This window comes from Crinia signifera, chromosome 1 (assembly GCF_055691185.1).
Source record: "Crinia signifera chromosome 1, ASM5569118v1, whole genome shotgun sequence".
Classification (NCBI taxonomy): domain Eukaryota; kingdom Metazoa; phylum Chordata; class Amphibia; order Anura; family Myobatrachidae; genus Crinia; species Crinia signifera.
Genome location: NC_139217.1, coordinates 110,159,573 through 110,186,057, shown reverse-complemented (window position 1 = coordinate 110,186,057; position 26,485 = coordinate 110,159,573). Strand labels below are relative to the sequence as shown.

General features: G+C 40.0%; 2 protein-coding genes across 9 annotated transcripts in view; one reads left to right on the top strand and one right to left on the bottom strand.

Annotated features, from left to right (window-relative positions):
- NR3C2 (nuclear receptor subfamily 3 group C member 2) overlaps window positions 1–11,927 on the top strand; it is a 288,702-nt gene extending 276,775 nt beyond the window's left edge. For all 3 annotated transcript variants that reach the window (XM_083171448.1, XM_083171434.1, XM_083171441.1), the window contains exons 9-10: window positions 6,920–11,050; window positions 11,621–11,927. In XM_083171448.1, coding sequence (XP_083027574.1) covers window positions 6,920–7,075 — 156 coding nt within the window. In that variant the 3' untranslated portion in view covers window positions 7,076–11,050; window positions 11,621–11,927. The remainder of the gene's footprint in view (window positions 1–6,919; window positions 11,051–11,620) is intronic.
- A 9,838-nt stretch (window positions 11,928–21,765) lies between these two features.
- ARHGAP10 (Rho GTPase activating protein 10) overlaps window positions 21,766–26,485 on the bottom strand; it is a 286,142-nt gene continuing 281,422 nt past the window's right edge. For 3 of the 6 annotated variants that reach the window (XM_083171381.1, XM_083171373.1, XM_083171365.1), the window contains exons 23-24: window positions 26,068–26,159; window positions 21,768–22,491 (exon numbers count right to left, since the gene is read on the bottom strand). In XM_083171381.1, the coding sequence (XP_083027507.1) occupies window positions 22,403–22,491; window positions 26,068–26,159 (181 nt within the window). In that variant the 3' untranslated portion in view covers window positions 21,768–22,402. Of the gene's footprint in view, window positions 22,492–26,067; window positions 26,160–26,485 lie in introns of all 6 variants that reach the window. The other 3 variants (XM_083171359.1, XM_083171352.1, XM_083171345.1) reach the window with 2 other exon arrangements.

Genomic DNA, 26,485 nt, shown 5'->3' with positions numbered 1-26,485 from the left:
GGACATATTCTAATAGCTGCAAAGGCTTCCATAGCTCAACTGTGGAAGTATGCCACGGTCCCCGATATATTAATAATTGAGAATAAGATCCATAAACACTTGGTCTTCGAGACAGCCGACAGTAAATATTCCTCCTCAACTTCCTCCATCCACATGAAATGGTATAAGTGGACCATACATAAGGAGAAGTCCGGTCAACCTTTTATCTATAGTACTCCTGTAGATCTATCAGTACTTCACTCTCCTGGCCTGACTACGAGCTCTAGTAATTTACAGTAGCATTAGTGAATCTAATTATATTGCTATATCACTGAATTATATATGTAACCGTATATATTTGTACCTGATGTTAAATGTCCTTTAATGTTGGTCTAATGGTGTGTACACACGGTGAGATTCCTTTGCTATTCCACTTGCTATACAATGTTTGCTAACTCATGTACTATTTACATACAATTCATGCTATCTGCTTTAGATTTGCACTATATAGTCATTGCTGCCCTGTCTATCTGGGTTTCGATTTGTGCTGTCTCAGGAGTGCGCATCGGGATCACAAGGTATAAAACCTGTGCAATCTGCATGTGATCTGCTTACGATCTGCATGCGATTTTGACTATATAGTCGAAATCTCATGCTGGATTGTACCGTGTGTACACAGCATTACTCTCTTTACCCCCCTTCTTTTGTTTTTTTGTTTTGTTTTGATACATAATTGTACATAATTGTACTATGGAAAACTTTAATAAAAAATATTCTTTAAAAAAAAGAACATATTAAATGAGAATAAATGAGATAGGCTTGCTGTGCTACTGTACATACTGTATAAGGCATTTGTTCTGCATATCCCATACAGCTGGCGTGATAATACTGTATATTATAATATATAATATATATTTAGTCTAATAGGCATTATCAGTAATACCTATGATACAGAAAGGACTTCACATAGAACCTACAAAACATCATAAAAGGAGTATTCTAATATTACATGAAAGTATAAGCATACATCTCCCGTGTTATATTCTGAAATAAGTCAAACTCAGACTAAACTTTATTTATACTGTATAAATGTACATAGGTTGCCATTATAGAAAATATATGTTTATGCCTTAGTAAATCCACACATGAGGCTTAGGTATAAGGAGATGCTTACCTGATTCATGGATAAGTATGTGTGCTTAAACCAAATTGAAGATCTGGTTAACTCTGTTTGTTCTCATTGGTGGCAATAATCAGTTTGCTAAACTTTAATCCATTTTAGTGTTACCAATTAACTATTGAAAACAAAATTAGAAAGGTCCGCAATAAGTTTTTACATTTTATTTTCCCACATCTGACTCGTGTTATGTTACATACAGTATACCTTTAGGGGGTTTTATTTATATTGTTTACACACTTGTTTTGGAAAATGTTTGCTTAGTACTCATACTGCATTTCACTGTCTCTCTAAATACCACCTAATTACTGTTCTATTATTCTAAGCACTTAAAGTAGAGGGTACGAAATAAATGGTTACTGTACTTGGCATTCACTAAAAAACACATTTGTTTTAAATATGTTCATTACTTTACCCTGGACATACACTACACACAAACCCAGTGGTTCTCAAATTTTCTTGAATCTAAGTGTTCTCGATTTTCGTCATTTTTTTTCATGGCACCCCAAGATAAAAGATTATAATTGCTATATTTTGGGGGGGGGGGGGGGGGGGGAATAATTTGTGCTTAACGGTCATCCTTAAGACCAGTTTTATGGTGATGTACAGTTGTGCTTCTGATTGTCCATGTTTCATGATAGCCAACCACTAGCACTGGTTTTGCCTATCACTTTGGCCATAAATAACTTGCTCTGGTCCTTGTCCACCAACCAGAGGCATCCCTCAGGTTTGCCAAGAGCTTCAGAGCACCACAGGGTGCCAAGGCACACAATTTGGTAACTACTGTGGTAACCAATTTGTACAAACAACACCTTTAGTCAGTTTTCCAATATTAGAAAGCAAATGGTCATTTGCTCTCAACGACCAAATTTTCATACCAACCAGCCAGAAATGCTAGATAACAGTGTATTGTATGCCTAGCTTTATATAATAAGTTGTTTTGAAATTTAAGTAACCCTTGAATCTGTCTTCTATACCCGTCAGTACTTACCACAAGGTAACCAGTCTTGTTGCTTTTTATATTTATTTTACATAAATAGTAAATAAAATATTTGCTTTGATTGAACTATTAAATTTGAGCTTAAAATAACTTATTTTTGATGTTTTTTTTGGTTTGAAATTGCAAACCGAAAAGAAAAAACATTCTCGACATTCATGTAGTGTATATATAAATCTGTAAACACATTAGGAAAAATAAAGCTGGTTTTGTCTGTATGTCTGTGTACATAATGTAAATGAGAAAGCCGTATAGGGCTGTATACCAGAAATACCGATCACTTACATGTAATGTACTTTTTGCTGTAAAGTTGAAGAATATTATTAGTAACATAGGTGTTCTGTGACCATATAAAGCTTTTACACAATTCTCCCATGTAACTTTTGATTTATATAATATTTTTAAATGGGTTGCACACTATTTTTTTTCACCTTTTTCTATTGATGACTTCATAATACATTTCTGCTGATATTACCTATGTAGCGTTAATACACCATGCAGCTCAAGATGGTTGGTGCCAGTGAGCTGCCGGGGTACAGTACATGCAACTTTTTCCGGTATTGTAAGCGCTGTCCGGATTCCAGTGGCACAATTGTAATCGTCGCATGGTTATGTTTAGGATGCCAACTACATTCCCATTGAGGACCTCTCTTGCCTCTTGTACACTCTTCACTGCGTGATCACTTGGACACACACATTTATTAGCCCACTTCACATCTCTGCTGTGTCAGTGGTACTGGCTAGTTAGTATTGGTGTATTGATTTTCTTAGCATTTAACTGATGATGACCTGAGGATAGTTTTAGATATTAATGATTACCATTCATGCCATCAGGGAAAGAAGTTAAAAAGGTCACATCCTAGATTTAGCATTCACTCTTCTGACACGTCATGTGAGGTAGCGTGTCAGAGGAATGTGTGCTAAGCACTGAAGGAAGGCATTCTGGATACGTGTTACTTTTTTATTAGGGCAGTGAACTGCATGTACCACCCAAATACACAGGGATTCAGAGAGGATGGGGGGATGTATGAGGGGAAGTAAGGTGAAACAGGAGGGAGAAAGCAGATCAAGGAAAATGGATCAGGAAGAGTGAGTATTGTAATTCTGCCACCCAGCGCGCAATTTCCATTACAAGTGCTATTCCCTGTTCTATTGTGATTGCCTTCCATTCTTCAGATACTGTAGTAGGGCCTTGATCTTTTTTTGTAGTGTAGGGAAAAGGTTGGTGTTGGCAGAGAAAAAGCAGTGTGCATTGCTTAGCGCACAAATAGGCTTGGTATGTGTGCACACTGGTGTCTTTATTATACAGTATGGCTGTCATCGGCATCATTTTTGTGTTCTATATTGATCACTTGAATGCTGTCTGTATTATATGCACACAATTTGATTCTTTCCTTATTGGAAGGCAGTCACTAAATGCTCCCTGTTCTATTTTCACAGTGACTAATATTTTCTCTCTGGTGATGTTTGGTCCCCAGAATGCTCTCTGTATTGTGCTCAGCTAGTAGATGACACTAATCCCCCACTTGAGTGTAACTCCAATCTTCCAAGATGGACAGTCTAAGTTCTACATTAAGAAGTGACCAATTGTAGTGCTTATAGGCAGTCACAGTTCTATTAAATGTGTGTGGGGTTTTTTATATACTGTATATATTTATTTAAAAGCCTGGAAGGATGGAATTTAAATTTTGTGACAAGGGCATGCCAACTATGCCTAAAACAAGTTAAAGCTTTGGATTAGGAGTAGGCAGGTGCAATGTAATTTATGTTGTTCATCGACTTGGCGGCTGGCGAGAACCATGAATGAATAATCTAAATTACAGTGACCATGTAACAGCAAAGACTTCCCTTCCCAACTCCTACTGTACTTAACTTTCCTGAACATCAGTGAAACTCATGAAAATTTCCACATACATTATCCACCTTGAGTGGATTGTCTGCATATTGTCAAGTAAAACATTAGAAACTATGTTCAGGTTTATGAAAATATTCTATATGCCCCCCCCCCCCCCCCACAGTCTTCTTGTGGCATTATAGACACTCCATTGACAGTAGGTGACAAGTGGTGTGTTGAAACGAGTAATCATACAGTAGCTTTGCATTACGTCCATAAAAGAAGATACTGTGCCAGTCGGTCTTTAAACAGAAACCTTTTAGTCATAGGAATATACAGTAACTCCTTCACTGCATATATAATGACGGAAATAATTAGAGACTCACACTTATACAACATGATGGAATTATACATTTTATACAGTTTTTCTAAGTATATTCTTCATTGGTGTATTAACCGTTACAGTATACTGAATGTATAAGTGATCAGTCTTGTGATCCACATGTAGAGAATAATGAAGCAGCTTAGTATATCCATTCAGAAGTTGCTTTTTGGCATATGTATATTTCTGTGGGGATCCTGTCAGCAGGTCGACAATAAAAAGGGTGAGTCAACATGTCCATGTTGAAATATGCCGACATAGACACCAAAAATTGTTACCCTTTCCATGTCGACCTATTACTTGTGTCAACCTTTTGACTTGGTCAACCTAAGGCATGTTGACCTTAAACATGTGTCGACCTATGGCCTGTTGACCTATTGAGTGTCCGACCCTATGATCCATCAATCTGTCACAGGCCTTCGATCACCATATGAAATGCCAACAGCTGCTAAATTGGTGTAAAGCAGACCTCCATTGGACTCTAGAATAGAGAAAATGTGTTTGCTAGAAGAAAAATAATGCGTTTCCAGTTTGGCACATACTGTAAATCAGGGTTTTGTGGATGCCAGAAAACACTAGCTGTCTAACTGCATGCTGCCAACTTTGAACTGAGTTAGAGGAAGAATAATAGTCTGGGGTTATTTTATGTGATTTGGCAAGGGCTGCTGAATTGTAGTGGAGGACAGCCGTAAGAGGAGGGAGCAGCAGCCCCTTTTCTCTACCTGCACAGTGTGCCACTGTACAGTGACCCACTGTGGAGAAATATATAATCGCCTGCCCCCTTCTAGATCCTCCCTTGTTTTGTCTTTGTACAAAAGAATCTTCATTCTACGCATACCATCATATTATGTAGAGTTGTGCACTTCCAACAGTTTTAGGAAGACCCTTTTTTCATATGGCAATGCTTGTGCTGCTACAACAATGATGATTTGCCAGGTTTGGTCTGCCTGAAGGTGACTGGCTTATACATATCTTCTAAAAAGTGTGTTTTCCCTTCATAGTTCAGAAATTTTTGTTTGGTAACCGATGGTTGTTTTAGTTATTTTAAGGTCATTTGTAAAAAGGCAAGGTACTTGTGTAGTAGCAGGGCGCCCAATTAGCATACGTACGCTAGCGTAGGGAAATCTCATTGCATGGGCTGTTTTAGTGATGCGATGCGATTTTCCTATGTAATTTATTATCTGCTCTTTTGACCCTGGCGGATCTTATCGCATCGCATGCGATTTTATAGGGTGCATGCCATTACATTAGCTATGCACTTGTATGACATGCAATGAGGTTTTAGGCACCCCCACACTATCCACGCCACCCCGAAGCGTGGCAAGTGGAGCGGAACGCGTCCTCCCGACCTTTTCATACCCCCACTATCCCGTCACCGTGGAGCTGATTTTACGTACGTATGATTCTGGAGACTTTCTGTACTGCAATGTTCAGATACAGTATTTAGGGTTTGTGCATATGGGCGCTTAGGTGATAGAAACAATTTAGATGATTATATAATTACATACAATCCGGAAATCCACCTGTCTGTCTGGTTGAATTTTACCAAGACCTCAACAATCAGGAGATACACCTGTCTTTCTGGTTGAAATATCAGGACCTCAACCTGATAAAACACAAACCGATGCAAAACATAATGCAAATCGGTTTAACATGTATAACAATTTATTGGTCTCACAGGACACTTACAAACAAACAGGATAAAAAGCATGTAACCACCGACTGTGGTAAGAATTCCTTAGACACCAAGGATGTTACCGTCCGCAGCAGGTCCCAAGAATGGAATCAGGGAGAGTGAGGGAGAGGGTACCGGCTCCACTTTCCTCCACAAATGCTGTGCGTCCAGAATGTATCCGTTTGGTCTAGGTTGCAATGTCACCAGCCTAATGCATTTCGGACACTCCAGTCCGTCATCAGAGGCACCTAAGCGCCCATATGCACAAACCCTAAATACTGTATCTGCACGTTTTTAAGGCCTGTGGTGAAGGTCTTGTGTGTAAGGTCGGCTGCACTGGTGTAGTATTTGCGCCATCTGAGAACCAAAACCAAAAGCTATTTTGTACTGCAATGTTCAGCAAAATCAGGACACACGTCACATTGTGAGAAGCAGAGAAATTGCTGGATTTAAAGTTGAATAGGAATAGTTAAGAGCAGAAATTCAATCAGTATTTGCTGTACGAATGTCAAAATCAGGTGTTACACAATAAAGAAAAATACACACCCCTCAAGAAGTCTGACTAAACGCGTTATTGTTGAAGAGACTTTTGGACTTCTAACAGGAGTTAGCCACTTCTCAGTGTTTAGACCTTGTGAGGGGTATGAGACAGTTTTAAGGTTTAACAAGAATTCCAAAGACAAGGTTTTACCAAAATAGTTTTGTGTCATGTAAGATTGATCAGAACTTGCTTTGGAATGAAGGATAGACCAGGAGAGGACTCTTCTAAGAAAAGCATTGATCGTTTAGTTATCGCACTTTGAATTTTTACACAGATGCCAATCATAGAAACTTAGCTATGTTTGTGTTAACAATCTCCTATTCTTCTATTTCAGGTGGTCGGTGACTTGTTGGAATTCTGCTTCTATACATTTAGGGAATCTCAGGCACTTAAAGTGGAGTTTCCTGCAATGTTGGTGGAAATAATTAGTGATCAACTACCAAAGGTGGAATCGGGGAATGCCAAGCCATTGTACTTTCACAGAAAGTAACTGCAAGTCTTATAGGAGAACTTTGCCTTAAGTTTCCTCTGATGTTTCATACTCAAGCTGAATCTGAGAGAGTACATTTTTCATTCAAAAATGGATGATCCACTCTTAAGCTAAATAATGAAAACAAATCGCACTGTTTGGGGACAGGAGAAATACCAGGAAGGAAGAAAGATGCAGCCAGCACCCCCCCAAACACTTGAAAATTACTCCTATTCCTATGGATGAAAAGCCATATCTTAGTCAATAACTGATTAATTTTGATATTTTGACATTTAAATTTTAAAATATGCCATGGAGTTTCTGGTTTTGTTTATTTTAATCTGGTTTATGGACAAAGAAAGACTTTTTAAAAGCTTTTCCTCGGTTTGCACACAAAGTGTATGGTCATTATGGGGCATTAAATAGTCTTTCCTTGTATGACAAAGAAAAAGTAAAAAAGAAGAACATGTATAAACTATTAAGGAACATTTGATGTTAAATACTCACCTCCTACTTGTGACATTTTTTGTCCCATGATATCATTCATACTGTAGAAGGAAAGCCATGGCCTCCTTTTATGTTTGCTGCAGAGATAGAGTTGAACATTGGGCCTGTGGGCAGTCCTCTCCCCCCCCCTCCCCCCACTACAGAGCGCAGTCCAGAATTACTCTGCCGTATAAGCATGCAGCAGTCTTCACATAAACCCCCTATCGTGTAATGTAGACATTTTATTTAATTAAAAGGAAGATGGTAAGATGTTAAAACAAATGTCCCAGTCTCGGTTTTATATTAGCTATATTGTGCTGGCTTACAAATAATTTTACGCAGTCTATGCTGTACTGTATATTGCTGTATATGTATAAATTGTGAAGGACCTGAATCAAAAATAATTTACAGTCACTTTGTAAATGAGATGAAAAAAAATCTTTAATGACTAAGGATGAATGGAAAGTATAGGAAAGTATTTTTGAAAGAATTCTATTTTGATGGAGAATATTTAAGTACTATCTTTGTCTAAGGTAATTTTTTTTTGTAAAGTGAAAATGTTTTGCATGGATTCTGAACTGTTTACAGTGTATTTAAGGAAGGGAAAGCTGTGCCTTTTAGCATCATATCTAATTTACCATTTTGCAATATCCATTTGTAAATAGATTCACTAACTCCCTTTTTCAGTTATATTTAAGCTTTTCTACTTTTTCTGTAAAAAGAAAAAAAAGGTTCTACTTTTTTGTGTACTGCTTGCAAGTAATATTGGAGCACACTTTCTTGGAATCCTTCCTGTTTCCTTGTGAATTACAATATTTTATATTTCAAGGTGGACTTACTGTAAGTATCTTGAAAACTAGCTAAGCGAGGGGTAAAGGCTTCCTGAGAAATTACTGAACACAAAGCCCTTTTTTTTCTTAGTTCATTGACTCCCCTTTGTATGCTTTTTTTTTTTTGTTCCTTGACTTTATTTTTTTTTTTAAAGATGTGCATATTTTGTAATAATATTTCTCCATACATTGGTGAAGGTCCAGTTTTAAGGGTTATGAAAAAGCGAGGTGTGAAGAGGCATGCCAAAAATTAACTTTTTTTTAGAGTGCACTTTACTTGCTGTATCACGTGATCCTAATTATCCCTATATTGTATATTCCACATTATATATGTAATTGGGTTGAATTGATAGTACCTGTTGCCATGCCTAGTCCATGGTGCAGTACATTTAGGCTGGTATGTAAGAGTTTATGAAAATTATATGCATTTTGTACAGGAGGAGATCTATTTGAAAATAAAATTTAATTTTTTTTTTAATGTATGGCATTACCGAATAGTATGGATACAATTGCACTTACCAAATAACGTTAAAAGTAAGAGCCTTGGAAATATTTTTCTATTCTTTCAAAGTTGGATATTTTAGGCAAACAGAGGGTCAAACTTGTAACGTGAAAACCAGTACGAATTTAGTATTTGGCACGTAAACAAAAGTACTATTGGATATTTACTGCTTAAATTATTGCACTGTTCTGTTTGAATAATTTGTAAAATAGAAAATAATGAATAGCACATCCGTTTGCAACCTGCGATTTACAGAAGCAAACTACAATCCCTGAGCATTTCAAATAATATCATCATGATGATGATGAGAGCGTTAGTTGCATTAATATTCATTAACCATAATTCAATTTTCCTTTGTTCTTGCCGTTACGCTAATAGAATCGATCAGTTGGCCAATTCAAATACAGCATGGGATCACTTAAAGAATGGAAATGGGGTGTTTTAAATTACTCACTATTTACAACATGGCAGCTCTCTGCCTGAGTATTTATCCTGTTGGGTACTCAGAACATGACACAGGCCACATTTCTATATTACTTATATAGACATAAAATATATTACTATATTACAACCACTTCTAAAAGTGAAAAATATCGATTTAGTGGGTAATAATTTGGAGGTACTTGAAAAGGTCTTTGATGGTACATTTTACACCATTTTTTTTTCTTTAAAAAAAAAAACTAGTTAAAAGAAAAAAGTTTAACTTGGCTATCTTAAGAAAATAGAAGTTTACAAATGGTGTTATTTATTTTCACACATTTGCTTTTTATGGATTCAGCAATCCACAAGACAATATATGACTCCAACATATTAGACATGGAAGTGACAGCAAATAATACAGTAGGAGTAAAGTAAGGACAATCCCATCTCTTTGATAGAAAACCCCCTATAAGTGCCAGCATGTAAATTACATGTAGCAAAAGTTGCTAATGAAAATGTTGTGAATTTATATACCGCATGGAAAACTTGTAGTTTAATATCAATATGATACATTTTCCTTTTACCATCAATAATTTTTATGGAGACAGGAATTTTTTACTATAAATTTTCTTTTATACAAAATGTCAGTGACCAGTCATTCAGCTGTCCAGTTACTAACAGGACATAATATGAGCTTGACTAGAACTAAAATCATAAGCTAGTCTGTACCAGGCTAGTGAACCCTGTAAAGTACATGTATTCACATTTTTATAAAAGCTGATTTGCGTAGGAGAAGAAAATCTTGGTGCAAGCAGGTAACTCAGAAAGCTGTATGTGAGTTAGGTGAGCAAGTTCTTGGAAATATCAATTCATAACACTGGAATAACACTACACGAGGGAGCACAGATTTTACAGCAGACTCAAGGGTACATTTACTAAAGCTTTGAATATTCTGTCTATCGTTTCTCTATTGCGTCCTACAAAATTATAGAATCTGGTTGTTCTGGCCAATATCACCTCTCCATTTTTAGAAGCTTTATTAAATGTACCACCTTAGTAATAGGGGCAAATGTATAGAATATTATATTATTTTTTTGGTAGCATCTGTGGGGCAGATTGGCTAAAGAGAAGAATAAAATCCCCCACAGAAGATATACACTGTAGAGAATGGGAATTCCACTGGTAAATCATAACAACCCTGTTTTAAACTTTCCTACAAAATAAATATGGCTTATGTACAAAGCACTGCACACCAAATACTTCTTTCCATTTGCACATCAAGGCATGAGATGAAAAAGCCTTATGCTTCTATTGTACAGATGTTCAGGATCTTTATTGGAGATCCTAAAGCCGACACTAATACAGGACTGCTAGTGATACCCACAATGAATCCACGTATCACGTTACAGTAAATGCTGGGACTGTCTACCGGGAGCAATGCGGTAATGTCCTAAGCAAAGGATAGGGTCATATTCTTATGTTCATATCATTCTAAAAAAGCAGGGTATGGTGTAATTAATCACTAACTTTTATCATTTTTACAAAAGAAAACAATAATATTTAAGGGTGTTTTGATTTTTTTTTTTAACACAGTTGTCAGGTAATTTTTTGCCACACATTCGATTCATTTTTTTATAGGATCTGAACTACATTACTTGGTGTCACAAATATTGTTAGCTTAAGTTGTTGCTATTTTTTTTTTTAGCAAGGTTGTTTCTGCAATCTGGGTGTAATATAACAGTGAAAAGCTGGATATAGGCCCTTATTCTAATCGGATCGGTACGGCCCGCGTGCGGCCGTACCGCCGATGTTTTTACTCTGCACATGCGCAGAGGTGAATCTGCGCATGTGCAGCCCCCTTCGCCGCAGACGTATTTCGTCCGCCGCAAAGGGGGCGTATAGGGGCGTGAGAGGCATCATGCCCTCATTTCCCTATGTGTACGCCCCGCGTTTCATGGGCGTTCCCATGCAAACGCGGGGCGTATGCATGGTAATGAGGCCATGACGCAACTCATGGGGGCGGAAAGCTGACGTCGCCGGATGTCAGCTTTCAGCCCCCATACAAGCTACCACACGGACGATTGTCCGTGTGGTCTCAGCTTGCGGGAGCTGCCGCGGCGTGCGGACCTGCCTTCGATGGTCGACGACCATCGAATGCAGGGGGCAGCTCCCACCATGGTGGAGGCGTAGCCTCCACCATTTTTATGCGGATCGCCAGCCGTCCGTGTACGGACGGCCGTGGCGATCCGTAGGGTGGGCGGGGATTGGTTTGTGCGGCCGGAGCCCCGTGTGCGGCTCTGGCCGCACCAACCAGAATAAGGGCCATAGTCAGTTGAGAGTTGGACATGTCATGGGGTCCTACACCAGGCCCCAGTTTGTCTCATGACAGTATTGTACCCAGGCTTTTGGAAGTGGTAGTGCAAGACACTATGTTCCCTCTTCCACTGCTGACCCAGGTTCATGACTGTTTAGGACTCTTTAAACTGATGCTATTTACCGCCATAATTGTGTTGCAACCTCAGTTGAAAAAGTGGCGGTATTAAAATCATGAAAAAGTGTGTGAGTTATTTTTGTTGAAGGCCAAACTCCGTTTTTATTTTAACATTTTCTACTAATAAAAAAAATCCTTGCATTATTTTTGCTGTTTTTTCCTGTTAATTGCCGTCTGTGATTACCTTCAAGCACACCACTTTTCCTGTCCATTTTTTTTTTCATTCAAGCACATACTGTATGGTATTCATTGTCTAATCTTTGTTAGTAGTCTGTCACAAGAAGCAATGTCACAATGTTATCTTGGATACAACTTTCATTTGACTATGCTAAACATTACACTGCTATTATACAGTACCTCATTTTTTTTAGTTTATAACTTGAATGTTGAACTAACCTTAATTATTTTAAAGATGTTTCAGTTTTCTAAAACGTATGCATATTGCAACATTTTAATATAGTCACCTCAAAAAAATAATTAAAAAAAAAACATTTTAGATGTATCTGATTTTAATGTGGAGTTAACAACCTGTCTACAATTTCGAATAAAATACACAATTTGGTAGAAAATACTGTGATTTTAACTGGAATAAAGGATAAATGCTAGATATAGCATCTATAAAGAGAGCATTTAGAACATATAACCTTTGTTGTATAATGCATTATTGAAAAATTCAATATAATGTACTTAAAATACCTTTTTTCTTTTAATGTCCATGTTTATAGAAAAGGAACAGGTTGGACAAAGTACAGAAGAGGTCTTGGATAGGGAATGTAAGAAGGAAGAATACATATTTTCCACCTCTAAATAAATAGCTTACAAAGTAGAATGTTAATACAGGTTAAGTACCTTTTATCCATATATCCATTTTCCAAATTATTCCGAAAAAACATTCTTTTCAGAATGTACTTTTTTTTGTTGTTGTTGTTGCTGCTAAAAACCTACTGGGGATATATCTGAAACTGGAACTACTGGGGGCATATAGATAGATAGATAGATAGATCATTATTATTACAGCATAACAGATGAACGGTGGTCCTCACTGTACCGGATGGTTAATGCTGTAAAAAAAAAATCTGAAAAAAGTAGTCACCCAATAATGTGTTATCACCTATCAAAACCTTTATACACCGATGAGCAAAATATTTCTATGTATTTCATATGCATATTTATCAGCGCATTTGAAATATATTTTAGTAATACGCTATTTACACACATGGTATTTGAAATTAGGCAAGTACAGTAGGTCAACAGACACCAAAAATTGCATCCTTAACTGTGTGAAAAACAAAAACAAAGGTGGACGTCATGATTTCCCCAAACTTGCTCCCAACTTTTTTAACATTGTTTCTAAAAAAAAAAAAAAAAACATTTTAGGAAGGTGGGCATCTTCTAAAAGTCTGGATTTTTATTTCAAGGTGCTTCATAGATGGACCTGGAAAGGCAGAATTAAAATTTAGGATATGAAATAATTGGGAGTAGGCATAAATTAATTTATTGAGGGTTATAAACTGATCTTGATGGTGTGTAAATTGATCAATTACATTGAATTGAGAGTCTGCATTTCTGCAGATAGCAGCCTATGGGGGGTATTCAATCCCGGGTCACGACTGTCAATCCGGCCCGACAGCCGTGTCCCTGCCCCATTCTCGTTTTGTTCGACCGCAGATCCCCAGGCGCGATTCAATGTTCCACCTGCCGATCGTCCAAAAGGGGGTATGTCCACGTAAAAGGCCATTAATTGTCGATATTCGTCCGCAATCGTGACAATTCCCAGCCGAAAACTACAAAACAGGGCCGACTGCTTTTAACGTCAGTCGTTAACATTTTGTCGATTTGCCTCTTCAATGCTGTCAGGAAAGACGGGAAATAGCGGCTACCGCCTATACAATTTTGTCGCAGATAGCGTCCGGGATGGAATATCCCCCTATGGATGAATCCAGATCTCACTGTCTGCCAAAATATACAGTACAAACACATGGTGTAGTGTATAAGACACATAAATATGAACGTACAGTATAATTTATGGATATCCAGTGGTGTATCTATAATGTATTGTGTGCAGGGCACACAGCCAGTGGGGATCATACAGCACCATGTACTCAGGTCAGATTTGTACTGTACCATGCAGCACCCCTCTCCATACCTACTGCACATGGTGCCATTTTCTGATTCATAAATGGAATGTGAAGTGACTCCCATTCAATAATTGCACATGATATCCTAGAGTGCCACCATCGGAGTAGCTGCTAAGGGTATTTTGTTTACATGAAATACATATACAGTAATAACCAAAGAAATGTAATTTCTTTTCAAGCACATTATACTACTTTAGCCTAATGAATGGGGTGGGGTGGGGGGGTGTAAAAAGCATTACTGGGGACATATGTAACCAGAACTACTGGGAACAATATGTAACTGGTTCTAAATATTTGCAAGAAAATGATTGCTTTGCATTTAAGTTCAGCCAAGGATACATGGGCTTTGGGATGTAAGTAGAATACAGTACATGAGGAGCTGGTGGTGGAAGGATAGCATGTGGCATTTGCAGGGCTGGCTCTACCATTAGGCAGCCTTAGGCAACAGCCTAGGGTGCCAGGATCTGGGGGGATGGGGGTGCCACCAAGTCTGCCTATCAAAAAATCAAGGATGTCTATGAGGATCTTTGTTGTACTTAATGCAGGTGTCTGCTGTGGATCTTCTAAGACCTCACCTCCATACTTACCCTTGAGGCACACTGTCCTAGTTTGCTGCCCCCTACTCCTTGTATTCTAATGTGGATGGCAAAGGGGGGCCTCTAGGGGACTTCCCCACTTTCCCGGGGGGGAGACTGGGCGGATCACCCAACTTTTGGGAGCCTCCCTGCCATTCCGGAATGTTGGGCAAGTATGCCTTAAGGGGTTGGGTATTGGTCACAGTATGGGGGGGGGCAGTAGGGTGACATTTTGCCTCGGGTGCTGAGAAGCCTTACACCAGCCCTGGGCATTTGTGAGTAAGCATAGAAAAAGGTCACATTTGTACTGGTTTATTTATACCTTACTACCAAGAAACATCCTCAAAGCTACATCATAATTGTCTTCTTGTAATCTTTTACATATCATCTGTGGGAATGGTAAATGGAGTTCATCTATTTTTTTGGTATACTGTATATGGGTATTGTGTATTATGCACTGTGTCAAATGTTTGTACTGAGTATTTTATATTGCTCTGAGATCAGGTCAGGCATTGACATTGTGCTGGAGGAGCACTTACTCGCTGAGGCAGGAACCCACTGGTGTTATCACAATATGGCTAAACGTAGAGGTGGGCTACTTTCTCTTTGGGTCAGTAGGTCCCTTCACACCGTGGAGAATGTTCCCTGGTGATTTTAAATTTATGGAACTGCTGTGTCACCTAGTACAATCTCACAATACTTTCAGGTTTACTGCCCTTTTCCTGGTACTCTGCTAGAACATAACGGAATGTTCTGGAAAAGTAGGTGCCCACCACCACAAGAATCCTCTTTACATTCCTTGTTCCGTTCATTTCAACAGGAAGTAATCATGTGATTTTTTAGAGAATTGTCATCTTCACACTTTCCTGGGACCCAATATTTTAGGCCCTTATGCCATGAAGGAAAAGGACCTAAATTTGATAAGTGCTTAGCTCTGTGTTCATCTGCATCTCACCTCCGTCCACTCTTCTGGCAAGTATGGAGTGAAGATATCATGATGGGTTATGTCCTGGTCTGCTTCTCCTTATGCCAGCCCTGTCCTGTAGCCAGACTGATGTGACCTAGCTCATCTCAAAGTCTTCTGGTAGGTACTTCATATACACTAAATGTTCATTTTAGCCTAGAACTAAGCATGCCTATTCTGGTGCATACGGTGGGTCACTTTGATTTAATCTCCAGTATGGAGATGATGTCAGCCATTAGATGTGAAACACTTCCATTTTTTGTAAATATGTGCCAACCTATTCAATTGCGCACTCAGGTCGGATGGGGACCTGACCTTCAGGATGCCGATGGTCAGAATACTCAAACTTGAATCCTAACAGTAGGCTTAACATAAGTAAGCCTACTCCTAACCCTCTCCCTTATGCCTCATACACGGGGCAATGGGAGCAGTGTGCTGAGTGATCTGTCGCTGCCCGTGTTTTCAATAGAGAGAATATGGGTGATGACTAGATTTACAATGCATTCAGTATATAAATCTAGTCAGGCGATACACACGGAGTGATCAGGGCTTCATTTCTAAGCAATCTAGTCAGATCGCTTAGAAATGGAGCTGTAATCGCTCAATGTGTATGGCCCATTAACCCTAACCCTTCCCTCTGTTACTTATGATTGAAATGTCTGCTGTCATAATTCAGACATTGGGATTCCGGCACCACTTTTCTGTCTACGACCTGAGCGTCAGGATGCTAACTACATACCAGCCTAGAGTACCAGTGTACTAGGAGTAGGAACAGACTGACACCAGGCCATGCCATGGTGAATGGTGTTTACACTAAAACAAAGACAACACTCAAGGAATTAAAGTCTGGTGGGACATGATAAAAAAGGTCTAATCTATAAAGGTTTGGAGTCCCAATTAATTATAGATTAATAAAATGCCCATCAGACACCCATCCTCCTCACATTCACCCTATAATGTTCAGACTACTGCACATACAACTTATAATGTATAAGACTGACCTTTTACCGACATTCACTGTATAATATCTATAATCCCCCCTCACATTCACCTTGTGTGTTCTGTGCCTCCCCACCTCACATTCACCTTATGTGCACTGTGCCCACCCCCCCCCCCCACCTCACATTCATCTTATAGATGTCTATAATGCTCCAACAAGCCCCTCCCCCCCAGTCCATCTTATAATGTCTATTGTGCCCCTGCTTCCCTTCTACACATTCTCCTCACATCTGGAAACTTACACTTACACCTGGCCAGTGGTCGCTGCAGTGCTGGCAGCTTGATCCCCAGGAAGCAGGAGGAGGAAGACGGACTGAAGGAATAAGAGAACAATCTGAGGCATCTCTTGGAGTACTGAGACTGCTGCTGTCCTGCTGCAGCGGGACCCTCTACAGTACACCCATCCCCCACATGACAGAGCAGAGGAGGGTTGTTGTTATGGCCAGGAAGAGGCATGTGATGCATGAGGCATGCTGCCCCCGCCTCCTTTTGCCCCCAACCCTGGCTGGCCTGTACTCCACTGAGAAGATGCTACAGCATCAGGGCAGCAGGGTGCAAGTACAATGTAAGAGAACCAGTGATCCCACCCAGCACACTGCTAATCTCCATTACTCACAAAGCCTGGTGACAGCAGGGGTGGGTTACAGTATCACAGTAGGGACTATGCACACAGCCTAAGCCCCTGCCAGCAGAAGTTGCTGTCTGCACACCCACAGCCTCGTCCAGTGGCTTCACCCGCAGTCTCTCTTCCAAACAGGGGATTTCTCTCAGCCCACGGAGGAGCTGCTGCATCTCAGCATGCGCAGAAGCCCTTCTCCTACAGCTATATTGTTTTGCTTTAAATCAGGCATGTCCAACATTGGTCCCCCAGATGTTGTGAAACTACACATCCCAGCATGCTTTGCCACAGTTTTGCTATTAGAGAATGCTAAAACTATTGCAAAGCATGCTGGGATGTGTAGTTTCACAACATCTGGAGGGCCAACGTTGGACATGCCTGCTTTAAATGTATGTAACATCCACAGCCACTGCACTAGAGATCCCAGCCTAGCTTCTGCATAATCTTCTGGCATGTTTTGCTTTAAATGTATGTACATCGATAGCTAATTGTATTTGTTAGATGTATGTATAGATTGAAACCTGCTAAGCAAGCCAATATTAGCATACCTCTTGGTTGGCCAATCAGGCTAGTTTATGATCTCTGTACAATTAGCATTTCAATCAGGTGGGCAAATGGTCTGGCCTGGCCTTGCTCTTAATTTGGGATAATATTTCTGTAGGGTTAGAAGCAAGGCAGCTTGCTGTTTTAACAAAGGGTGTTATTAACTAAGGGTGCCATCTGAACAGTTAAAGAAACAGTTGAACAAACATTGAAGAACTACATAAAGAAATATCGGAGGAACACAGGAGGACATAAAAGTAAACATCATCCACTGATAATCCTGAATTCTGCAGTGAGTTACCTGACCCAGCATCACCTACAGTCTGCACAGCCAGGACAATGAACACGCTGAACTAATCTCTGTACCAGAGCCATGGTTCCTCAATCCTGTGCATTCCCTATTCACTCTGCATGCTTTCTGCCCCCTAGCAGGGAGCAGGCCCGGCGACAGGGGGGGGGGGGGGGGTGTTGTGTCAAGAGGGACATCTGACCCGGGCCCCAAGGGTCGGAGGGGCCCCATGATCAGTCACAGCCTCTGTGTTTAGTAGAAAACGGCAGCGGCACCTCCTCCCCCCAGACGCCGGTGATGTGTGCCCTGCGCTGCTTTCTCCCGCCCCCAGACATTGATGATGTCATTGGCACCCTGTCTCGCCCTCTTCCCTTCCCCAAGGCGCTGGAGATGTGCGTGCGCCTTGCACCGCACTCTTAGCTCCCCAGACGCCGGTGCCTCCCTCCTCCAGCAGCAGCCTATGTTCAAGGTCCCCCGGCGCACAGACTTCTGCCTGTCACGGACCGCAGAGTCTCTTCAAACCTTCACTGCGCGCCGCCAGCCCTGCTGGAACGGACAGTCAGTGGAAAACAAGTAAGCGCAGCAGTGGTATGCTCACTTGCATACACGTTGATGCCTCTCTCATACTTGGGGGGGGCTCCCCGGTCACCCCCCGGTCAGGCCCTAGCACCCCCCTCAGCAGTGGTAGCAAGATTATTAGCAGCGCGATCCCCGCTGTCCCTGGCTGTGGTGAGTCCCTGCCTATATATATATATATATATATATATATATCTTTTTGTGGTAAAACTTCTGCGCCTTCAGTGTTGACATATAATCAAGACGATTATGTGATAATCCTTAAAGTACTTTCTATGTGCGTACCAGATTGTTTCAGGCAATATCGCACGTAGAGGTATCTTTCACTCCGAAGTGCTCCCTCTTCCTTTTATTTTCAGGCTCCGCCGATTGCGTAGGGCATTCGATTGCGTATGAAAATTCCCAGAAGGAGATATTAGGAGTTTACAAAATATTTGTGAACATAAGTGCAATCAAAGTGATGCCTTATAATAAAGTGCTTGTGCTTGTGCAAGAAAAATTATTATTAGGGGTGAACAAACGCCACCTTGTGGCTATCCTTATTTAATTTTCACACGTGTGATCACCCTGTGATAAAAAGACTTTTTTTCAAAAAAACAGGTACTGAACTCACACTGTGAATGTCTTTATCCGGATGTATTTCCCTTCGGGAGTAGACCCTTAAAACCAAAAAAAGCTCCCACCAAGGGAAAGGCTGATAGCGTAATATTGTTTCATAAAATACATTTATTTAAAAACAAACACGCATATATAGAAAAAAACAGTAAAAAATGGACCCGTACATTTGACTTAAAAAGACATGCTTATCTGATATAGGTCAGCGGGAATGGAGAGGTGTATAGGGCTATACACCTCTCCATTCCCGCTGACCTATATCAGATAAGCATGTCTTTTTAAGTCAAATGTACGGGTCCATTTTTTACTGTTTTTTTCTATATATGCGTGTTTGTTTTTAAATAAATGTATTTTATGAAACAATATTACGCTATCAGCCTTTCCCTTGGTGGGAGCTTTTTTTGGTTTTAAGGGTCTACTCCCGAAGGGAAATACATCCGGATAAAGACATTCACAGTGTGAGTTCAGTACCTGTTTTTTTGAAAAAAAGTCTTTTTATCACAGGGTGATCACACGTGTGAAAATTAAATAAGGATAGCCACAAGGTGGCGTTTGTTCACCCCTAATAATAATTTTTCTTGCACAAGCACAAGCACTTTATTATAAGGCATCACTTTGATTGCACTTATGTTCACAAATATTTTGTAAACTCCTAATATCTCCTTCTGGGAATTTTCATACGCAATCGAATGCCCTACGCAATCGGCGGAGCCTGAAAATAAAAGGAAGAGGGAGCACTTCGGAGTGAAAGATACCTCTACGTGCGATATTGCCTGAAACAATCTGGTACGCACATAGAAAGTACTTTAAGGATTATCACATAATCGTCTTGATTATATGTCAACACTGAAGGCGCAGAAGTTTTACCACAAAAAGACATTTTTTCGGTCCTACGGGAATTAGGCCAACCACAAAACTTTTGCAGACACAGTATATAGTCTGGAGTGTTGTTTATGTATCACGTATTTATATTTAATATAACAGTCACTAATACTAGTACTCACTAAGTGAGGGTTAGCGCTTTTTGTGCAATACACAAATATATATATATATATATATATATATATATATATAAATATATATATATAAATATATATATATATATAAATATATATATATATATATATGTAGACAAAAGGACCGGCTCTCCACGTAGTGCAGTATAGTCCACCTGGGTGCCCTCCCTGGAGGGTATCCAAATGCAGGCAAGGGTGTGGGTGGTACTCCAAGGAATTGAAAACAGGACCTTAAACAGGTAACATTTAATGCTTCAACGTTTCAATCGCCAACACTAGCGATTTTCGTCAGGATGAAATGTGTGTTGAGGGTTGTCAATTGGGTTTATTTTTTGGGAGGGGGCCCGGAGATTTCTGTTGCCGGCCCTGGCAGGGAGTGTTGTGGCATTGCCCACGGTGCAAAGCTGTTCGGGGTCAAGGGTGCAGGTGGAGAGGAGGATATGAGGAGGGAGATGACTACTTTGTCCATTCTCTCTACCTGCTGCCTCATGTCCTGACCATCCCTGCCATGCTCACTTGCCTCGGGTCTCCTTACCTGCACCTCATGTCACCTGTCTGTCTCCCCCTCCCTCTAGATTGTAAACTCCTTAGAGCAGGGTCCTCTTCCCTCCTGTTCTCATAGCACTCTTCTTGTATTTCAACTACAGCTCTCTTACTCACCTGCAATCTACACCTGCATCTATTCTCATTCACTTCCTTATATCTCAGCTGTATTGTGTACTAAGAATTTGTGCTTTAATTGTGTTATGTCTAGTTCTGTGTACCCTGTACTGTTCTAATGTGTTCTATACAGTATGTACGGTACTGGCTGGTGCAATCCTCATGTGGCGCTGATGAATGGCTGCCTGGGTGCTGCACAGCTCAGTAATTATATGTTCCCCATGTCCGTGTCCCTTATTAGAGTATATATATATATATATATATATGTATGTATGTACTGTTACTGGCTACCTATCTGGCTGTGCAATCACCATGTGGCGCCGCTAAATGGCTGCCTGGGTACTGCACAGCTCGGTAAATAGGTTCCCCATGTCCGTGTCCGTTATTAGTGCGCTATATAAATAAAAGATACTTGTGTAGTTTCACGGCGCCAGCCCCTTGCGGGGCTCGCTACGCTCGCCCTTGCTGTGGGCTCGGTGGCTCGCCACGCTATCTAAAATCAACTCCATGCCAACGTGGATAGTGGGGGTATGAACTATCCACGTTGGCATGGAGTTAAGTTACTTTATTTTAGATAGTTTGGCGAGCGTACAACCCGGAAGTAGCACGGTGCCATGCTGGCACCGTGAAACTACACAAGAACCAAATAAAACTTACTTACTATATCACAAGTATGTCCTGACTCCCGGCCCGATAGCTGAGCCCCGACCACTGTAATAATCACTGTTCGGCCACGCAAGCGCTGCGACCTGGCAGGGTGGTCCGATGCCCCAATCCTCCGCTGCTGCTTGTGTCAAACTGAGCCGACCCGAGTCTTGAAAGGCACGCCCCCAGGCATTCCAAACGCCCTAGGCATTTGCCATGTTTGTCTATACCTAGGGCCGGCTCTGCTTTCTTTATATTAAACCATTATGGGAGATCTCATTTCTTTAATTCATTTCTTGCAATAAAGCACAGCATATATTAAAGAACTAATCTTTTATTTGTGATAAAATTACATTTTTGGCAGAAACTATACTTTAAAAACAATAAAATTTAACAAGTGGGAGCTTAACAATAACAAAAAACATCACTGTGACTGCTAAAAAAAGAATTGATGTAAAAAGTTATATAAAATACTACCAATGTGCTTTTGAGTCCATTTTTACAATAAACTGAAAACTGTAGCATCAAAAGCCTTAAAATGTGCAAAAATATTGAAACATTGCATTGAATGGCTTCCAAGAACCATATATCAAAAGTGTGCTGTTTGTGAACCTTTATAGGTGGTTTGCATTACTGTAGATCTGTAGCCAAGGATGGCCATACATCACACGTTTCATTTAAATATAATTACACTAGATAATCTCATTAGCAAGGAATGAAATTGTGCAATGAGTGATACAATAATCAAATGTTATGCTCACCAGCAGTGCCTGCTAATAAAAAATAAAAATATACAGTAACAAATGCAAACATTAAATAAAATGTGTCATTTTAGTTTGGTAATATTGCATGCCTATTCATGTAGAGGCATTTTCCAAACTGAAGTCTGGTCAAGTGGTCTAAGCAGTCACAAGACACGCATTAACAGAGCAGAAATCCATGGATACCATGTACAGCTTCTGAGCAACAAGTACATACAGCTAGAGAAACTGGACATAATTTTGTGGAATAAGTCCCCGTCTGCCATTCAGGGTTCCCTCAAGCCATCCTGGCTCCAATGAGTTATGTACTGAAACGGAGAGAGAAAAAGAGGTCATTATAAATGACAAACGCCCTCCAAAATATAATAAAGAACCTGCCTAAATCCTGTTGATTTGGAAATCACATACCGTAGTATTATAACCTCACACATCACTGTGACGGGGTCAGGATAATGATGATGACCAAAAATCATACAAATTTAAATTTGCAAACAAGTAATATAAAGATGCTAATGTTACGGCAATTACATAGGGATGTGGACTAGTATACAAAATGTATCCACGTTCCTAAAATATATTATCTATCAGTCCATCACCTGGGTTGTATTAGATTCTTACTAAGGGCCTAATTCAGACCTGTTGGTTAGGCGGTGTACACTTGCAGCCTAGCGAACAGGCCAGCACTGCCCTGAGGAACATCCGCCTGCCCCCATCCCCCATGCATTCCCTCCCTAGCATGTGAGGGGACGTTTATAAATCTAAACTGACTTTTATTTCAGATGGAGATGGCGGGAAAAAAAAAAGGGCGCTGGGTGTTCCCCTGCTCTGGCACGATGTCCGCCCCCGCTTGCCCCATCTGGAGAGAACGGCTTGGCGAGTGTGAAACTCGGCACAGCCATTCACTCCCAGGGTTTGCACACGCACATAACCGCGCATGGGCAAACCCCCCACCATTGGACAAGGAGATGAATTAGGACTCGAACAAACGAGTCTGAATTGGCCCCCTCGTGTATGTGAATAACATTAGTGAATAGAACTTACTGAGTAAAACCTGCTCTCTAGTTTAATATTGATGAAATGGGGAAGGCTGCAGATTATCACAATTCAAGTAGGCAAGTAGACAAACATAAAAAATGGGAGTCCCAAAATGTAATAATAGCAATCATTATTAGAATAATATATTTACTTCAACATTACTCAGATAAAATAAAAAGTGCTACTTTAATAGACAGTTTTTCACTTGCCTAAAATTTAATGGTAAAATATTTGAAATATAATATTTTTAATGGCGTAGTATACTATGTATCTTTTAAGAAATAAACCTTTTAATTAATTACAAAGCAGAGCGTTCAATTATTAGCACAGACTTTCAGATCAGAACAGTAATTGAGCAACCCATTGAACCCTGTAAAAACACTAATGGATTTAAATTACAAGCACAAGAAAAAAAATCCAGAGAAAACATCACAATTTGCAATAGCGGCAGTAGCAGCGTGTAATGCTATACCATTCAATTATCAGGAAGCAGAGCACACAGAGGACTGCTGCTACCTTATCGGCACAGGCCAGGAAGGAATACGGAGCATCCACCTCAGAATAACAGGGAGTGCTAAACATATAATGAAAGAAGCTGTTCTGAATTTATTTAATGGATATTATTTTAGAAATGAATACTGTCCGATGGTGGGAACAGTAAGCAGTGGACTGGTGTAGTAGATATAACATGGTCATAACTGCATATGCATCACTGGAAAGACCACTATAATCTGGTAAACTGTGGTTATATCAGCAGTAGCAGTCAATAGCTATAGTCCTGCACACACAAATAAATGCCGGTTACACATGTAACAATACTGCCACAGACATTAGCAGACTTGCCGATATTAGAACAAACAATTATAAGTGGAGTCTACACAGCGCTTGTGAATGATAACAATGAATATAAATATACGTCACTTTCCTTTTGTAGTTTAGGATCTGAAGGTGCAGATGATCCTAGATATCTCAGTAGTATCCTATGAGAATGTTCATATCGGGAGGCATTAAAAAGATGAAGACAATGTACTTTGCATCAGAATACATGTAACTATATATAGTAAAAAAGCCCAAGGTGAATCACTCTCAGAGAAAGGTGTTTTGATAGGTGTCCTTCCACCATTCAATTGCATGAAACAATGTCGTACCGAGAAACTTACTTCAGTGAGGTGCAGAACCCACATATAAAGGTATCTTTAAGGCTATTGAAGAATGGGGCACATTCTTAGTGAATGGGGCACTTGAATATATGTGTTTTAGTATATATTACATGTAATTTTATGTAATTATGTAAATCCGGAAACCGGAAGTGGGTGAACTTCCGGTTATATGGTATAAAAATCCCATCGTGGAGACAAACAGCATCCCTTGACAAAGGTCCTTGTGGATGCGTTGGGAAACTGTGGAGGCACCTTGACCCCTTGCCTGCTGGGACTGATACACACTGGACCTTACCATCTATGTGGACAATCCGGATCTATCCACACCCAGGTTATATCCCATCTTTTGTGTATCCAGCCTCACTTGCAAGTTGGAGAAAGGCCTTCCTCTAATTATTGTATTGCACTTTTTTATCTTTTACATGTTGGAGTGTTTTTTATGAATAAATATCTTTTTGGACACCATCTTGAGTGTCATAAAGAAACCTTGATGAGAGTCGCACTTCATTTCCCACAGTGAGTTGGGGTACGCTCCCCATGGAAATTTCCCTTTAAAGATACCTTTATAGGAAATATCTGCTTTTCTTTACTGTGAGTGGGGTACGACCTTCAATAGCCTTAAAGATACCTTTATATGTGGGTTCTGCACCTCACTGAAGTGAGTTTCTCGGTACGACATTGTTTCATACACTTGATGGTGAAAGGACACCTATCAAAACACCTTTCTCTGAGAGTGATTCACCTGGGGCTTTTTTACTATATATATAGTTACATGTATTCTGATGCAAAGTACATTGTCTTCATCTTTTTCATGCCTCCCCATATGAACATTCTCATGGGATACTACTGAGATATCTAGGATCATCTGCACCTTCAGATCCTAAACTTCAAAAGGAAAGTGACGTACATTTATATTCATTGTTATCATTCACAAGCGCTGTGTAGACTCCACTTATAATTGTTTGTTCTATTATCTGTATTTGTGGGGAAGGTGATCCCCGATAAGCATTAGAGTCAGACATAGCAGCTGCGCAAGGAGGAGAAGGAGCTGTAGCCCTTTGTACAACAAATAGCAGACTTGCCCATTACTGTGAAGTGTGGCCCAGTACTGCACATTGGAGAATATTTTGCAGTTGTGTGTAAGCTATGGCAACAGCACACAAAATCACGCCTCTCTCAACCCCTCCTAGTGCCGGACCTTTACTAGCAAGTTACACAGGAGTTGGCAGTACTGTAAGTGTGACATACAGCAGCACTTTACTTGCACCTGCATATTAAATAATTGTGGATAATTGGACTCCCCCGATAGTATTCGGGGCATACTACCAGGCTCTGGGTGCCAACATCTTCTAGTTGCTCTAACAGGCTCCTATATAATGCAGCCACTCCATCTAAACACTAGATGGCGAATCTGCATCATATAAAAAGTGATAGATAGAAAGATAGATAGAAAGATAGATAGATAGATACACAGACAGACAGATATTTACTTAGCAAGAAATCCCCCCCATAAAATCCCAAACCATGGAGTTTTCACACATTTCAGCTCGCACCTCAGGAGGCTGCCATTGGATATATGTCTCCCTGGCCCTGTGCGCCGAAATGGAGAAACAATTGAATTGCTTCTTTGGTCATTATCTAGTGGTAAGAACAATTGAATCGGCCACATAGTGTCAAAAGTTTACTTACCATTTTCAAACACTTCTCCTACTGTAAATGATAACTCTGAGGTGTGCTCTGCCTCACATGGGTACACGGCTTTGGCCTTTCTCCCAGGGATGCTGTAACAACCAAGTATTATTACACAAAAGTAATAACTATAAGGATACTTATCACCATAGCAATTAAAGATTAATATCACAGTTAATATCTATTCCAGGAACAGAAAAACAACCATTTGTATTCCATCTTACTCAGGGGCCTATTTATTCATCTTTTTCTGACATTTTAATAATGTGAAAACAAGGATTTCTGCATGATAGGAGATACGAGACTGACAAAATAAGAACACACCACCATTCTCCTATGACAATTTCTAAGACTCAAAAAATACATTTGTAAACCTAGTTCCCAATAGCATTAACATGTGCTATCCACTGGAAAGAGA